Source organism: Macrosteles quadrilineatus, unplaced genomic scaffold (assembly GCF_028750875.1).
Source record: "Macrosteles quadrilineatus isolate MER2022 unplaced genomic scaffold, UCM_ALF_1.0 Scaffold_1__1_contigs__length_201487025, whole genome shotgun sequence".
NCBI classification, from domain to species: domain Eukaryota; kingdom Metazoa; phylum Arthropoda; class Insecta; order Hemiptera; family Cicadellidae; genus Macrosteles; species Macrosteles quadrilineatus.
The window spans coordinates 7,346,077-7,364,840 of NW_026542594.1; the positions used below are offsets into that span (position 1 = coordinate 7,346,077).

General features: G+C 32.1%; 1 protein-coding gene across 3 annotated transcripts; it reads right to left on the bottom strand.

Moving 5' to 3' along the window:
- Window positions 1-4,405: 4,405 nt before the first annotated feature.
- Window positions 4,406-18,012, bottom strand: LOC128982940 (uncharacterized). 3 transcript variants are annotated; one of them, XM_054402037.1, is made up of 3 exons: window positions 17,674-17,769; window positions 12,892-13,652; window positions 4,406-4,475 (listed from the first exon to the last, which is right to left on the bottom strand). In XM_054402037.1, exons 2-3 carry the CDS (start codon window positions 13,648-13,650, stop codon window positions 4,455-4,457), a joined length of 780 nt encoding a protein of 259 aa, XP_054258012.1. In that variant the 5' UTR covers window positions 13,651-13,652; window positions 17,674-17,769; the 3' UTR covers window positions 4,406-4,454. The 3 variants fall into 3 exon arrangements, with proteins under 3 accessions (XP_054258012.1, XP_054258011.1, XP_054258010.1); XM_054402036.1 differs by lacking the exons at window positions 4,406-4,475; window positions 17,674-17,769 and adding an exon at window positions 17,937-18,012 and having other exon boundaries at window positions 9,579-13,652; XM_054402035.1 differs by lacking the exon at window positions 4,406-4,475 and having other exon boundaries at window positions 9,579-13,652.
- Window positions 18,013-18,764: the final 752 nt, after the last annotated feature.

Genomic DNA, 18,764 nt, shown 5'->3' on the forward strand with positions numbered 1-18,764 from the left:
CTATAGGAAAATTTTTAAACGGTACACTGCAATTTTCTTTAAAACAATTTTCACCAGCGTTTTTAGGTTGATAAATAACCCAATAAAGATCAGTAATGTTACGTCTCACACAGGGCTGTCACACACATACTCTGAAAATAATTTCAAGACAAATTGAAGCAAAAATTACAAATAAGTATTTTCTTTTCCATTACAGAATTAAAGCTTCAGTAAAGATTGTCGGGTTGTTTTTCCAAGCTCAACTAATGTTGTTTATAAAGTGTAAAAGGATGTCCTTGATGATTCAATATCCTTTTGTTTGTCCAGAGCTTATCTCGCATTAGCCTTTAAAACGTATATTGTCTCAGTTTAAACATCACAAAACAGCTAAGGAACTTATGCATTTTTACCATATTTAAAATGTTACTTGAACACTGTCAGTTGATTTAATTTATTATGCAAATGTAATGATTTCATTAGGGTTAAGTCAAATTCCTACTATAAAATATGATAATATAAATAATCATGACACGCTTGTCTAGTGGTTAGAGCACGGCACTTTTGTAATTGAGTTTGGGGTTCAAATGTTAGCTTTTGTCAATGTTATATTAGTGTAATCCTGTTTTTGGAACGTGCCTGAACCACAGAATAGAGTAGACATCTACTGTATTCTAGTAGACATGTCTCGTATTTAATCTTGTAGGCACAATAACTAGAAAAACATTTTCTCAGACAAGCACATTTTTCTTTGTCTGTATTAGAGTACTCCTTTTATAAAGCGTGGTATTCAATTATTTAGAAACGAATGTATGTCAATAAATGGAATAAATCTGGTTATCAGGCTAATATACTAAGTTTATAATGTAGCTGCAAACTAATCTTGTATGAGTGCATCATTAACTCTAGCATCAGCACTTAACTAATGAAGTTCTCCAACTGAACCCAGACGAAATTCTCTCTAATGCACTTTCATCTCATCAAAATTCTAACACTATTATTAGTTTTTTTGATGAAATTAAGAACCTACATATAAATAATAAATAATATGTTATTATATTGACTTTTTTTGTACACAGTCACCGGTGTTTGTAGACCTACAGTTTTTGTCAAGTTGCATGTAAAAAATCAGTATTTTAACCATTTTACAATGTAAAAAATCATTCACATAACAGATAGAAAAAAAGATTTTTAGACTTTCACTCGTTAAAAATAAATTGTACTTTTTCGTTTCCATTTTCGTGTTTGTGTTCGTGTTCGTGTCCTTGACCGTGTTCGTGTATGAACGTATAATGTGTGTATTGACGACCTTCTGATGAAGTGATTTGACATCCCCTGGACGCCCGAAGATGACTTCGTGAGAAGTTGAAACTAGCTGCGTCAAAGCAGCAACATTTTGGATTTCAAGAAGAAGGCATTTACACCAATTGTTGATCAAAGAATTTGCAATTCTACCAAGCATATTTTAAAACTATATAAACCATATTGTTTGTCTTTCCCACGCCAATGGAATATTTTACGTTTGAATTTGCAATTCTATCAAGCATATTTTTAAACTATATAAACCATATTGTTTGTCTTTCCCACGCCAATGGAATATTTTACGTTTGAAAAATGAACGCTCAATAACCCTGGTCTTGTTACTATGTAACTATAGTCCAGTCAATGAATGATCCAAAAGTGGATGTATAGTGCATGAGCAGGTAACTAAACGATTCCTTCAGAAACTTGTTCAGGGGGCTTAGGGTGTTGACATACCAAAAGTCCTGACTCCTAGGTTGTTGAGCCAGGGGGTGGAGAGGGGAAAGGGGGGAGGTAATGGTACTTATTTTGGGCGTTTTTATTGTATCTCGAAAACTAAAACTTTTTGTAAACTATACTAAATTATAAAATTGAAGAAGATTAAATTTTCTACAAAAAGTATATATATAATGTGTTTATTTTGGTTAAACAGATTAAGAGTTATTATTTATTTAATTACCTTATTAAAATTATCTTATTAATATCTTATCTTATTATCTTATTATTAGTTATTATCTTATTAAAATACTCCATGTAAATTACTATGCGAATCCTATCCGCCCAAAGGAAATATAACCGATATTCTGGAAATCTTGACAAAATTTCCAGTAATTTGACACTTTAATCATAAAAATTGATCCAAAATTAAGGCGAGGGCGAGGTAACAAAAATGTCGTGTTTTGGTGTTTTTATTAATAACTATAAAAACCCCTCAAATCATCCCGTTTCTAAACGCTCACCCTCGCTTTAATTTTTGACAAAATTTTATGATTTAAGTGTCAAATTGCTAGAAATTTTACCAAGATTTCCAGAATATCGGTTATATCTCCTTTGGACTGATACGATTTGCCCCTTTTCGCATACTAATTTACATGTATTTCTTATGGAAGGAGTATTTTAATAAGATATTAATTAAATTAGTATTAACTAGTAAATTGTTTAACCAAAATAAACACATTATATACTTTTCTTGTAAAAAATTTAATCTTCTTCAATTTTATAATTTAGTATAGTGTACAAAAAGTTGATAGTTTTCGAGATATAAGCGAAAAACCCAAAATGAGTATCTTTAACCCCCCCCCCCCCCCCCTTTCGCACCTCCACCCTTTGGCTCACTACCTAGAAGTCAGGACTTTTGGTATGTTAACACCCTAAGCCCCCTGAACAAGTTTCTGAAGGAATCGTTTAGTTACCTGCTCACGCATTCTACACCTCGTTCCTTGACTGGACCACTATATTAACTAGATAATATATAATAATATATAGTAATTAATTTAGTTTTGCAATTCAGTCAAAGTATTTATTAGCTCTTTATAGGAAAGATTTTTTTATAGCCAGAAACTGAACCTTGCTGTGCAAAACTAAACATTATTTCACACAACCCCAGATAAAAATAATGGCCACGCCAGACATATTTGGGCTACTCGATTCACTTGATTTTAAATATCATGCTGGTGTGGGTTTTATTGTTACTGTAGCACTAAACATATTTGCTTGGTTTTCTAAGTCTACTAATACAATTAATGTTGATTCGAATTTTATTTTATTCAATACTGATCCTATTTCTCTTAGATACAAATTCCCATTAGGCTATAAATTGTTAGTAATTTTTAAGAAAGAAAATCCACAGTAATGTTGATAAATACAGTTATTAAGAACAAAGCATTAAGGTAGACATGTTATCAAATTTTTTTTAATTTATTTTTATACAGTTCAAAACATGTATTGACCAAGGCACTGCCATAATAATATAATACCCCCGCCGCAGCAAACCTGCTGGCTAAGCGAATTTCCATTTGCCTGATTGGATTTACACTAAAATATGTCTCCTTAAAAATATCACATTTATTCCCCATTTAAATAGCATTAGTTTAACGAGTACTTAGGATTGCTGCAACAGGGAGGGTAAAAAGGTGTTTTTTTTGTAAAATGTTAATAGTTTAGTATGAAATTAATGCATTTCCCAAATTTGATCAAAATATGATCATAAACAAGCAAACTACAACAGTTTACTTATTCTCCATAAAAATAACATGGGAATTTTAAATTTACAGTTTTTTGGAATTTTTTCCGTAACCATTAGGCGCATAATAACGCTTCAATGTACTAAATAATTTGTTTTTTTAAGCTCTACAAAATGGTCTGGAAAGAAAATGCTAAATTTTAAGTTTTTAGGGTCAAACATGGGAAAAACCAATTTTTACCCCATAAACCCCCCCCCCCCCCCCCCCCTAAGCCCCTGTTCCCATAGTCCGATCATGCTGGTTCGCGAACTCGTTCGAATAAACGTAGGTTTACACGTTTGTACCTAATGTCATCAAAATCGGATAATTTTTGCTCGAGTTATCGCGCTAACGGACACATATATAAATATATATATATATATATATATATATATATATATATATATATATATATATATATATATATGCATTTGAACGGATGGTGATTTTGGTCTCTAGGGACCTCAAAACGAAAAAGTAAATCGGTCCCGGGGCCAGGTCTTAATTTCATAATTTCTAATGACTTTAAAAGAATCGACTCCAAGATTATGGAAATACTCAAGATTGATTAGAATACCATCACAATGTCAACAAATTTTAAATATTATTTTACAAATTTTGTGTTTAATTGGCTAATTAGAGAGAAAATAATGTAGTAATAACATAATGAAAAGATTTAGTTTATATTCTCTGTATAGATTTACTACTTTTCAAGCCTTTAGTAATAAAGTATTTAAACCTTTTTTAAAACATCTTTGATATTTTAGAGAAACAACTCAGCTTGATTAAAAATGTTCATCCATTTTAATTCAAAAGTTTAACTTGCTTTTGGAAAACTTTGTTGTGTTCTTCCAATTTACTTAAGCCACCCTCTGGTGGGGTTGTAGTGAGTTGTAATTATTTACCTCAGACGTCAAGGGACTCATTCATCTTGTTCCTCAAACCTCATCTCTCCTAGTGAGAGGGAGGGATTTCCTGGAATACAGGTTGAAATTACTAAACTTTTAAGTTACTATGTTGTTTGTTAGTTGAAGATAGCATAGGTTAATTACTTACAAACCCTTGTCCTTTCCAATTACCTGCATAGTCAATTGTCTATTTAAGATTTCTTAAAGAATGAAATGTGTTTTTGTGTGATATGCTAGTTTTATTTGTAGAATGATTACAATTTCCTCTCATATTTTCACAATATATCTGATGAATAAATACACAATAAAGAGTGTTGACAATCTATCACGTGCTTTTCCCATTAGCTTGTCAACAACCCTTATCATGAGTAAGCAGTGGGAGTTTTTAAATGGAGAAAATTACAAAAGTTGCACTAGCTTTAAAACCTAAATTTTTACAGCAATTGATTTATGTTGTGCATTTTTTTTATTAATAAGAATATATACTAAATTTTATTAAAAATCAGTTGAGCCCATTTTCAATTCGACATTTCTGTTATTTTATGGGAAATCACTATCAAATAGCAGAATTTTCAAAAATCCAAAATTCTGGAGATAGCATGGATACCCTTATACCCCAAAATTGGACCAAAGGTGGGTCTGTAGCTCTCTGTAAACATCCCCACACACAGACACACACGCACATATACGATGACAACAGACATACATCACTTCGAAAACCACTTTTTTGGGGTTCAGGGGGGCCCAAAACGGAAATATCCACCAAAAACTCAAACTCAAAAACAAATTTTGACGAAAACAATACTTTCACCAATTCACCATATACTATGTATAGGTCAAGAAAGTAAACAGTATAAAAATTCACACCCGCAAATTTTATCACACCTAATTTGTGAGGTGCTTCAAATGGTTTTATTTGGTATTTAAAGCATTACTAATTAAACGATTATCAAAAGAAACTGTGACTCAGGATTTAAAGGAGGGTTGGATGAAAATCATAAGGCAACCTTGTTTCAAGACTTAGAGGTGGTTTACCTCAATTTCCTCTTCTTTGAATATTCCATTAATTTCATATAAAAAGTTTCTTTAACCACGTATTTTACCAGAGGGTTTTTTTATAAATTTTGTCCTTTGATTTTAAGGATGTGCTATCAATAACGTTTCAACTCAAATTCAGTATTATTATATTTTTACTTTTGCCTTCATCAACTTATGCATTTATTCTTTTAATGTGTGTGTGTGTTTTTTTTTAACTCAATAACCAACAATTTGGATTTCATAACATGAATATAGGATGTACATTAGTTCTGTTATCTATCTGATACATAAAAATTTGTATGCAAAACATTACAATATTTTAAATAGGTAGGGCCTACACATAACAATTGTTTATCATTAAATACTGTATAATAAACTATACAATTAACTATAATTATGTAATTAACTCCTTGGAGTGGTTATAGTGCTTACCGTACGTAACATTATGCTAGATGACATCATGTAAAATATATCATATTTAAATCATATGCATTTGAAATTTTGCTAGTTTAAATTTCTGTTGTCAGAAGGGTAAGGTAGGATTTGGGATCTTTTATCAATACAATAATGACACTATCTTACAAAGGTGGATAGTACAAAGACCAGGGGCGTGAGCTATTCCCCTACAAAAACACGATTCTTCCCAAAGACATTGAAAAACACAGAATATACCAAAAAATGAAACACAGGTGTATCTTGATGTTTTTGTTTAACAAGTCCTAATCTGTAGAAAGGGTAGAATCAAAGTATGTTTGAGTCACAAAGTCTAAATGGAGAACTGAATAATGTAGAACTATCCTGGGAATAAGGATCCAACACTAACAGCTAACAGCAGACACACAATGCTGTTTATGTTCATTGTACTTTTAGAGTAGGCTACACCAGGTGTATGTTTTAGGCTACTTGTCGTCTGTTACTGTCTGACCATATCAATTTTAAATTGTTTGATCACTATATAATATGAATAAAAATATAATTTGTTAGAATGAATTATGTTGCTATATTTGATAGTTATGCCCTTTGATTACCGACAAGTTAATTAAATTAAAAAATTATAATAGCCTAACTAATATCAATATCTATCACACCATTCTTCAAACTTATACAATATTGTTGTAAAAAACATTACATCAAATTCGATGGAGTTTTAACATCACTATTTTGTTTAACATGTTAATTAATCAAAAATACTTCAGCTGCAGCAACCTGCACACTAAGCGAATAGTCATTTTGACTGATTGGATTTTTAACGAAGTGCATTCTTTAAATATGTCATATGTATGTATTTAAATGACATAAGGTTTAAGGAGTACCTAGGATTGCTACTGTGGGAAAAGGGGCTTGTTTTGTAAAAAGTTAATAGTATGGTATAAAGTTATCACATTTGGCAAATGTAATAAAACATATCCATAATCAAACTACACAGTTTAATTTTCCTTCATAAGAATAACGTTTGAATTTTAAACTTACAGTTATTTGGAGTTTTATCTGTAACCATTAAGCTTACAACAAAGCTTCAAAGTACTTAAGTATTGCTCTGTCAAATAGTTGAAAAAGAAATTGCTAAATTTAATGTTTTGAAGGACCGTAATGAGAAACCCCTGTCCTTACCCCCATAAACCCAGTTCCTGAAGTCCATAGGCCTACTGGTTTCCGGGGGACGTAGATTTACAAATATGCACCAAATTTCATCACAATCGGATGGTTTTTACTCGAATTATCGTGCTAACGTATACATAAATATGTATTATTATACGTTTTGGAATATGAATTTGAATGGACGGCTTTATGGCCTCTGGGGACATCAAAACAAAAAAGGATTTTCTAATATTTATTTCCTATAGTGGAAACTCACTAAAATTAAACCATTAATATAAGATTATATCCAAATATATAATCACAGTACTTGTTTATTTGTTCTGTTAAATTCCAAAAACATTTTTAAAAGTCAAAAGTTGTAATACATTTTCTGTTAGATGACAGGGATCCGTTGACGTGAACACATTGCCCGCTTCAGATGAAAGATTATCTTACATCATCCACATTTTACCCCGAGGGGACGTTTCTTTAAAGTAAAATATGAAAACTAGATACATGTTCTAGAATTGGCTAAAAAATAGCTTTTAAAAGACAGTATTTATAATATCAGTGTGAAACTAAAATGTTGCATTATATGTGTCTCAGAATGTTTTATTTTATCCATTTAACTTATACTGTATCGTTGACAATATTTAAAAAAAAAATCTATACATGGTATTTATGTGCATAGTACAGTATAACTGTCTCATTTAAAGATTTTGTTGGGAGTTGGGCAAGTTATTTAAATTTATTTATGAATGATGTATGTAAATATGCCTATATCCTGCAACACTTTCTACATAGGTTGCAGGATAGGCATATTTATAGTTAATAGAAACGTATTAACAAACTATTCTATTGCAGAGTATTTACATTCACTTAATTTATATTAAATGTATTAAAATTCATTGTAATAGCTCCAAACCACTACAAGTCAGTCACATTAATTTAATTAGTAGTCGTAATGGAGTTTAATTGTGCAAAACCAATCATAGTAGGTACTGGCCAATATGATTAATTACTTTTCAGTTATCCTGCACAGCTATGTTCTATTTTAACTATCGAAGCAACTTATTTCACAAGCATGTTCTTGAAGTTCAATATACAGTTCTGATTGCTAGAGATTGGCCAAAGCCAATTTACTGTTAGAAAGGTAAAGTCACTGGGACGGGTTACCATAAAACATTGACACATCCTTTCTCTGCGCATATAACTCTTATTGGAACCTAATTTTTCATTGTGTTTTGCAGTGTAGACAAAAATAACTCATAAATTACAATTCCTTATTTTAGCCATTCCCTTGTCTTTAACAACTATTCAACTTTCAAAAGTTTCCAGTTTCTATTGTTACTTTCTCATAAAAATGTGACGGATCGGTGCATGCATTAGGTTTGACCAATGTTTGAATATCATGTTTACAAATTTACAAAATGGGTTAAAAGCTGTTACGCAATACATTATTTCTCTAATAAAGAGTCCATTTTTAGTAAAAGCCAAAATCTTTGCCAGTAAGCTATATTTTAACTATACAAATCTTAATTAATGTTATTAGTTTTACTAAAAAACAGCATTAGAGCTTTGTTGACAGTTTTTTACTTCAAGAAATACCGCCTTCCAAATCCCAGGATATAATATAAGCTCTAGATGCTAATAATGTAATGTCTACAAAAAGGCACCAGTAATGGACTATAAAAAATATTATTAATTTATTTATTACTAGCTGTACCCGCGGGCTTTGCCCCGTTTTACTTCATAAGTGAGCTCGTTCACATGGCTCAATCACGTCCTGGTTGAAGTTCGTTCGCTACGCTCACTCACCTTTTGGTTACAAATTAGCTGTAAATTAAAAAAATAATAATAGTGCTGCACCCTGTTGGTAATCCTTGTAACTTTAATGCTATTACACATCATAAAACTGAACCAACTTGTTTAATTTAAACAGCTGTTAAGATTCATTAATTCCATTTAAATATGAGTATTCATAAGGTTAACATGGGAAACTCCAGAGCCACTGGGGCGGAGCCCGAGAGTCCGATCAGAATAAAAACAATTTAGTTTTCCTATTTAATGCCTAAAGAATCAGTGTACCAAATTTCAGCCTCCTAGGTAAATAGGAAGTGGGAGAATTAGTGATGAGTGAGTGAGTCAGTCAGTCAGTGAGGGCTTTGCCTTTTATATATATAGATTTAAATTTAAAAAATTATCCATTAAAATGTCTTCTTAAAACTCAGTTTTGTTTTTGATTAGAATAACTTTAAGTAAATTCACTACGCTTGATCTGTAATAATGTGTCTAATGTAAATAACAAGCTAAATTACAAGTAAGAACGTTCTGTACAAGCACAAGAGAAATACAAATTTGTTCCCAAGCTATGGAGCACTGCAGTATCATACTTTAGCTCTTTTGTCTTCTCTTTTGAAATATTACAGTAATATTCTCACTTTGGCTGCATTTACCTCTCAAGTTAGTTTTTCCTTTATGCATTACAAAGATACATAATGGTACATGAAAAACAATATAACATATACATTTATAATGAATTGTATATTTATTTTAGAATTCATATTTAACAAACAATATGAAACCGGAGTAAAGTATAAAATGTTTGTTTCAGACGACAATTTATTTTATTGATGTTTTATTTTTAAGGTTTTAAGCAAATTTTACGTCACATTAAAATATTGTGAATGTAGTACATGTTAAAAGTTAGAGAATGAAGAATTTTTTCCAATTAGAATAAGTCATATCAACACCTTTCTTGACAGTTCATCAACAAATTGTTCTATTTTGTGACCCTAAGATCATTATACTGAAATACTGTTATAAAATCGAAAAACTCTACATCAACATATAACATATAACCAAGTAGATTTAAATGTACCTAATCTATTCTGTGGTACTAGGGCACTAAGGCACACACGTTTTCTCAAAAATTAAAATCTAGTATTGAATGTCCACAACAATTGATAAGCTATATTTGGTTTCAAATTTAAATTCATTGTTTGTTAAGAAAATCATTGTTTAGTTTATATTTAGATTTGCAAGGTTAACTGTAAGAAAGGACCATGTAGTCCTAACTGTTCGCCTCAATAGTCAATGCTACCCACGGGCTTCACCCAGTTTCACTTCATAAGTATTAATAAAACTATTGATTGGTTAAGTTAAGCTGAAATAAACAAAACAGAATACAGTAATACAAACAAATAATCACACCTGGTGTACACCTGCGTATGTTTTTTGGGTTTCTTCATATCCTCTCTCTCTAAAAATGCTCTCTTGTTAAGTCTATTTCATAAAAATAAAATACAAATATAATTAAATGGTTTAAGTATATGGTGGGCAGAAAAGAATTCTTTAAGGAAATATATGGATTATTCCAACAAATAATTATTAAATTTGTTTTTTAAATTAGTTAAAATTTCTTAATTTTTAATTTAATCTGGTAATTTTGTCAAGAATTTTAGCCCTACATAAGGGTTTTTTTTTTAAGTTCATTTATGTCGCATTGGAATGATGCATTTTTAATGTCTGCTATTGTAGTCTACTAGAGGCTTTAAAAGTCAAAGTGTTCTAAGTAATTTTTTTAGATAGTTGATGTGATATACTTGTCCATAAATCGTTAAATAACCCAATTCTTATATTTATCTTTTGACAATACATTTGCACCGCTTTCAACGTTGTAAAACCCCAATTTTATTATAATCCATAGCTAAAACATTCAGTTTAAGAATACTGTCCGTATTTGATTTTGTGGTTGAACCATAAAGGCAAAAATATATAAATGAGAATGAGTATTCCCAAAATGTATATATTTTAATGCTTTTCTTTATTCAAAAAGGATGGTATCTTAAAAAGTGAATGGATTTCCTAAATTAATTTGGATAATCTTCATGTTTTATCTACATGTTTATTCCAGCTTAAATTGTTAAATGATCAATCCTGGAAACTGTGAGCTAGCTTTATTTGCAATTTCTTGTTTATTGTGTCAATTATTTGTTCGTTTTGTTGTGTTTTGTATACTCTGCAGTTAGTTTTTTTCATTGAGTTCAATTTATTCCAATTCACCAAACTCCAATGTTGGTTCAACAAAACTCAGGATCTCAACCTAGAGTGTAACAGCTTGAGCTTATACTTTCACAATATTGTGTTGTTTAATGAGATTTGTGTCTCCCTTTTGGTTTGGGTTTGGGTTATTACTACAAACTTACTATGACTCGCACAGATATTATTTTAACAATTTCAGATTTTTTTGGTTAAATCTAAGATTTGTAATTTATTTATTGTGATTGATACTGTTATAGCATATTTCGTACCAAGGGCCGAAAATGAGGTTTTGCCGGCTCGAGATAGTTTTTAAGTTCGAGACGAATCGATCGAGAGCTGCAAAACCATTTCGGTCCGTGGTACGAACGCTATTTTTCGCCACACTATACCCTATTACCACTATATTTACCACCATAATAATGCACACTGATAGTCAACACAACTACAACTTTAAGGTTATGTGAAGAAATAATTTGAGGAATCAGCAAAAATAAAAATAAATAGTTGCTAGGCAACGGTGACAATAACACAATTCTATTGCAATGCTATGGATTTTGATTGTGTATTTAAAATGCATTCATGTTTTAAGTAAGTAAGCGGCCCCGGCCTGTAAAAACCTGCTCGGTCCCCAAATTACGATGACAGCTGGCATGGCCAGCAAAACGTAACTTTCAGTCACCAATTAACGTATGTAATACAGCCAAAAACATCATAGTGTGGTGAAATAGTATATTTCGTACCTAGGGCCGAAAATGAGGTTTTGCCGGCTCGAGATAGTTTTAAGTTCGAGACGAAGTCGAGAACTCAAATCGATCGAGAGCTGCAAAACCATTTCGGTCCGTGGTACGAACGCTATTTTTCACCACATTATACCCTATTACCACTATTCACCACTGTAATAATGCACACTGATAGTCAACACAACTATAACTATAAGGTTATGTGAACAAATAATTTGAGGAATCAGCAAAAATAAAAATAAATAGTTGCTAGGCAACGGTGACAATAACACAATTCTAATGCAATGCTATGGATTTTGATTGTGAACTTAAAATGCAAAACAATATTATAAGAATAGCAGTACAGTAAGTAAGCGAACAGCTGATTTTGCGGCCCGGCCTGTAAAAACCTGCTCGGTCCCCAAATTACAACGACAGCTGGCATGGCCAGCAAAACGTAAGTTTCAGCCATCAATTAACGTATGTAATACAGCCAAAAACATCATAGTGTGGTGAAAAATATATTAAGTAAATTAAACAGTCAAATAAAATGGATGCGTAATAGATTTGATTATCTTTTATACAACCTTCATAATTCCAACTACTGAGACAGCTGCCTTGCTATACCTGGACTTCTCCATGGATGCGTAATACCTTTGATTATCTTTTATACAACCTTCATAATTCCAACCACTGAGACAGCTGCCTTGCTATGCCTGGGAGAAGTGGTTTATAGTATTTATTCCTAAATACCTTTGGAAACCTTGGATCGCTGCTTATGTTCTGCTGTTGCTCCTTCGTCAAACTGCTCACATCAATAAACTCCTCTGAACCCCGCATGATGAAGTTGTTTATAAAGCAAACAACCATGAGTGCCCAGTCAGAGTGAGTTTTTAGGTCTTTTTGAAGAGTTTCAAAAGACATCCTCTCTTTACACTTCAGGTTCTCTAAAGTTTGATTAAGTGTCTGCAGATATATTTTGTAAAGATCTTCAAGATTTTCTCTTACGTCTTCATTTGCACTGGTCCAAGTGAAGAATATCAAATCTAAGACTGGGGACCCATACCTGGTGAGTTGGAAATCTAGAAATTTTAAATTACTCACTTCTGCGGATTGTGTGTACTTGAACAGTATATTGTTGATCCAAATGTCTCCGTGGTTCAAAACGTTTAGTGAAGCTGGTTTTGGTTTAATCAAATTTAGCGTTGATTCCCAAATTCCATCAGCTTTGCTGGTAAGCAAATCAGCAAACTTTCTGTCAGCATTAATTTCAGCCAGAGTCTTTGCACATTCACTAAAAGAAGATTCAGCCCACTGTTTCATTCTCTCCCCAACAAAAAACTTTTCCTTTCCTATTTTATCAACAAGTTCCGGATTTTCTTGATAGCATGCTACTGAACCCGCATGAAACCTAGCTAAATTTTCAACTACTAACTTGCAATGAGCAAAGTCTAACCACACTAATCTGTCTTTTAATACATATCCAGCAGGTCTGAGATCTTCCAGTATAAGTCCATTTTTTATTGAACACGGATACGACTTTGGGTAAAAATCACAATTCATCTTCTTTGACATATTAGGTAAAAGTTGGTTGTAAAGAAGTGGTTCAGCTCCAAAAAAGTCGAATTTCTCTGAAAGTTCTTTGAACATTCCTTGGCAGTAAGGTACTTTGATGATAAGTGAGGTTGTTCTAGCATCTGATTGGTCGAGTTGGTATTGTACTTCCACCCTGAAGAGGTTGCTGGTGTAGTTATCACCAGCTTCTGTAGCAGGGAAAGCAGTAAAGCTCCTCACAACAACCCTCTGATCCACTCTGAGAGCCGACTCTAGCAGAGATGTGTTGAGCCAATCAGGATACTCCATCTCTGAAACAGTGCATAATATGGAGGAACAGAAAACTACATTTAAATCACAATGTTGACCTCTTAATAAAAATACTACAGTACGGTATGCTATTGATTCTGATAAGTTGAACCGGTATATCTGTTTGCCTACTTTTTAGTGAATTTCCCATTTAGAGAATAAGATATTACCGTATGTCTCATGGTAAGACCTGGGTCCGGGACGGATTTAATTGTTGAGGTCCCAGAGGCCAAAATTTAATTCTTAACCATGTGTAGCAAACACGCCCGGTTGATTTGTTTTAACTACATTTTAAATTCACAATGTGGCTGAAAAGTTTTTACCTAGTTTTAAATGTTCATCACCAAAACCCCATATAATATGGTTTTTGTAGCTCGTATTGTCGGCTGTTTTAAGCTACAGGAGGTTCAAAACAAACCAACTTCATTGGCTTATTAGTCGAAATTCAAAATTATCCGTTGAAAACAAATTACTTTTGTACAAAATTATATTAAAACCTATTTGGACTTACAATATCCAGCTCTGGGGAACCACTTCAAACTAAAATATAGAAATAATTCAAAGATTTCATTCCAAAACACTAAGAACAATTTTACAAGCACCCTAGGATGTTTCTAATAAGGTTATTCATCAAGATACAACATTATCTTTTAGTAGAGAATAAATAAAAAAACGAAGCGAAAAATATCAAAGAAAATCGTCCGAATTTCCTGGCAGTTAACTTTTTGTATGTTAGTGCACTCGTTGGAGTGTAATTAACTCATGTTAAGTTGTCATGACGTTTACTTATCATTCTAGTATAGAAGAGATTGTACAAAAATACTTGTTTAGAATATACCCCCGCTGCAGCACACCTGCCAACTAAGCGAGTTTCCATTTACCTTGATTGATTTTCAATTAATCTATTAAATTAACATTTATGTTTAACGAGTACCTAGGTTAGCTGCTACAGGGAAACTAATAAAGAGTGTTCTTTATTAAAATATCAATAGCTTAGTATGAAATAAATAAATCCGCCAAGTTTGATCAAAATATATCCATAAACGAGCCAACTACAACATTTTACAATATTCTCCAAAAGAATAACATGGGAATTTTAAAATAACAATGTTTCAAATTTTCTCCGTAACCAATCACCGTACAAAAACACTTTGATATACAAAATTATTTGTTTATTTAAGACGTTTAAAAAGATTTGGAGAAAAATTAGTACATTTTGAGTTCTAAGGGTAAAGAATGAGAAAACCCCATTTTTACCCCATAAAACCCCCCGTTATACTTTATACTTTCTTATGAAATGGCGACCATACTATGTAGGTATTTTAAGCCAAGTATGAATGGAGATGAGTGTAGGATGAGTGGCGCGATCTTGTAGTCTTGTTAGTGACTAAGGCCGACATTCCTTAGACACAGCTGTTAATTAATAGCCCAAACAGCTAATGGCAACTAAAGGGACCTACAGTTTATAGTGGAATCCGAACCACATTTTTTCCTTGGTATATACGAATTGGTCTAATTATCAGGATTATATAGATATACATACATAAAAAGTTTTACGAATGGTGTTTTTGGCCTCTGGGGACATCAAAATGAAAAAGTAAATCGGTCCTGGGCCTAGGTCTTACCATGAGATGAGACCTACGGTAATAGCTACTTCCCTATAGGGAAATTCGCTAAAATCTGTTAGATTTTTTTATTGTTTTAGTTTGTTTGTTTACTTTTGCTTGAGTTAACCACCTTTTTATTCTACCAAAAAATGTCTATATATTGCATCAATTAAAGTGACAGTACGTTTTTCTTATAATGTGAGATAGTGTTCAATCCTCTTAATTCTGTTTGAATTGTTCACTTATTAGTTTAGGGTGACAAAAAAGTCTGGAAACAGCTTGATATCTTTTTAACTAAATTCGTTAGAATTGAAACCTTTCACGGAATATAGCACAGGCCTTAGTATTGAGAGATGAAATTGTATTTTAAAGTCAACTAGCTCTTAGACTAAGTTTAATCAATCTTCAAAACACATTTATCCGGGATTCAGATTTCCCGGCTATGTTGACTATGAGTATTTACCAATACGAAGGCCTGTGCAGGAATATTTCGCAAGAACTTTGGACTGCCGCCATTTTGTAACGGGTGAAACATTTTTGACGCGGTTTCCAGCAATGACCTCCACTTGACCAGACCTTTTTGTGCATATCAACCTATGCTTACATTAAAGATTATGTACCTACTCCTCATGGGCCGTCCCCTGGTGAAGGTAAAAGAATGCTAATGCTTGTAAAAAGTAGTTTTCATACATATGATTTGATGTGAAAGGTTTCAATTTTCTAACGAGTTTAGTTAAAAAGATATCAAGCCGTTTCCAGACTTTTTTGTCACCCTGTATAATTATATGTGTATACAATTAAGTGACACAAGAACCGTAGAGTTTTGACGGAGCCTCGTGTGTTTCAACTGGGAAAACCTCCCGTAAGTATGGGGAATTACTCTTACTTTTCTAATTCATTTACATCGAGAACAAAAGCTTAATCATCCAGCGGTTTGCATTGGACAAGGCGGTGAAGAATCTCTATATCTTCTATGCTCTGTTACCTAGATTAAAAAATCAACTTTACGCTGACTATTTTATTGATTGATAGATATTTGTATAACTAGTAGGAAAATTATCAGACTTACATAACAGTTTGAATAATTTATATGACAGTTGTAATGCTAATTAATTGTTTGATCATTTACTTTTTTCTATAGTTTAGGCGCAGTGGTAGAGCATGCTGGTTATGGTATATATGTCTATTCATACTATAAATTAAAAGAGCCAAATTACCTATCCAAAAACCGCGTTCTTCCCCCGTTGCAAATATAAAGCAAGAGTATAAATAGGCTAAAATAAGCTCGTTACACTTATATGCCAACCTCAAGCGAACTCTGCTAGTGGAGAACAAATAAACCGTTGTTAAGTTTGCTTGTTTGTTTTATGTACATTAATGATTTGTTCATTTCATATGGTACTAAGCTATCAACATTTTAACAAAAAACACCTCATTACCTTCCCTGTAGCTGCAAACCTAAGTACTCTTTAACATTAATTTTATAGTATTTAAATAGGAAATAAATTTGACAATATTAAGGGAATATCTATTTTTTAGGAAATCTAGCCAGGTAAATGGGTGTTCACTTAGTTTGCAGGTTTGCTGCCACGAGGGTATTTATTTAACTATTGTAATGACAAGGTTATTGTAGAGAGGAATAAAATGATATTACAGTACAAACGCCAATGTATCAATTATTGTGTGTCTTATAAAAACTTAAGATGCATCAAAAACACACAAAAATATATTTTCTAAATTAATTATAAACTAAAACCGAATTTAAATATAATCCGTTTTATTATTGAGTGTATGTATGCCAAGATGTGAATATTTCTGTGAACATCTTGTAAAGATTAAACCAACCAAAACATTGACATAGGTGGATTGCCACTTGGACCTCAGCCACGCCACAAATGGAACACACTAAACTTGTATACCGAGTTTTGATCATCTTGCCTTCATGCATAGGACAGTAATTCGACACTTTTTTTGGTTAAATTATTTTCTTCATAACACCATTCTCCTACAAATTTTGTTCTTGAGGCGACTTACATTTCCTACATGGAATTTTACAACTTACTTTAGAAATGTTATTCGTGTAGGCATTGCATTAGAGTATGTATGTAAGTATTTGGGGATTTTTGATTGAAGTTATGTCACGTTTTTCATCAGTTTCTACCACCAGTGGCGATTCCAATGTCACTTAACTACCTTACAGTATCCAATACAGTGTGCAAATGCTTCAATTGAGTCCATGGATGATGATAAGTTAGTTAATTTTAAGATAAAAAATGTGATAATTTGATTTTAAAATAGCTGATTACGGAGAGCATACTGCCTCAGATAAATATTTACAACAATACTATTTCTCTGGTATAGTAACATTGATAAAAGGAGTATAGACCTATAGTATAGATTTATGATAGTAACCAACCTTTATTTACGATTTCATTCTAAATGGGTGTGAACTGTCTAGTGTAGATTAAAAATATTCTTTACCATTGTTAACTTAAAAATTCATGACTATGTATCACTTAATATTATTAATGATCAAACAATAAAATAGTTTATAAAAATGATATAACAATGTTATTTTCTAATGTACTGACATATAACTTCTAGATCTAAGGTCTGTTAAAATTCAATAAAGTACAGCGTAATAGAGAACTGTAGACTAGTGTAGAGAAATACACTCACCAAAGCTGGCTGAAGTCACTTAAGTTGTCAATTGACTCTTGACACAGTATCAAAACATGAATCAGCTGTGTTGTCAGCTGACTGCTAACTGTGAGCACACTTCACATTATCAGCTGTTATCTAAACAATGTTATCTATGTCACAGATTAAGTTAATCTTGCCTGAAAACCAATATCAACTTTAGGTGAACTAGCTGTTACCCACGGGCTTCACCCCGTTGACTTCATAAGTATTAATTAAACTATTGATTGGTTAGGTTAGCTGAAATGTATTACTGTATTCAGTAATACAGTACAAACAAATAATTACACCTGATCATGACCAACATTTTAAGTATATGGTTATGGGGTGTGACTTGCAGTTTTCTCAAAAGTTCATGGGTACTTTGGGATTTATATGTGTATATATATGATGTTGTTGTATATGAATTTGACTATTAAAATGTGTCATGCAATTTATGTTGAATAATTAAATACATTTTATTCAAGTGTTCGGTATACTTTCTCCCATTAGCTTGTCAACAACCTTAATCATGGGTAAGTGGTGGGACTAACTATGATATTTTAATGAGAAAAATCACAAGTTGAAATAACTTTTGAACCGTGATGTTTACATCAATGGAGGTTGTATGAGTTTGTTTAGAAACATAATAGGCTATACTAAATTTTAATTAAAATTGGTCAAGCCGATAGTTAAAATGAAAACTTTGCTTGAATAAGGTAATAGCAATGAATAATAGTTTTTGTATTCATTGGTAATAGCTTGTTCCCTAAATGGGAAATTCGCTAAAAGTACAGATAAAGCAAACCTGCTTACTAATCCAATTTC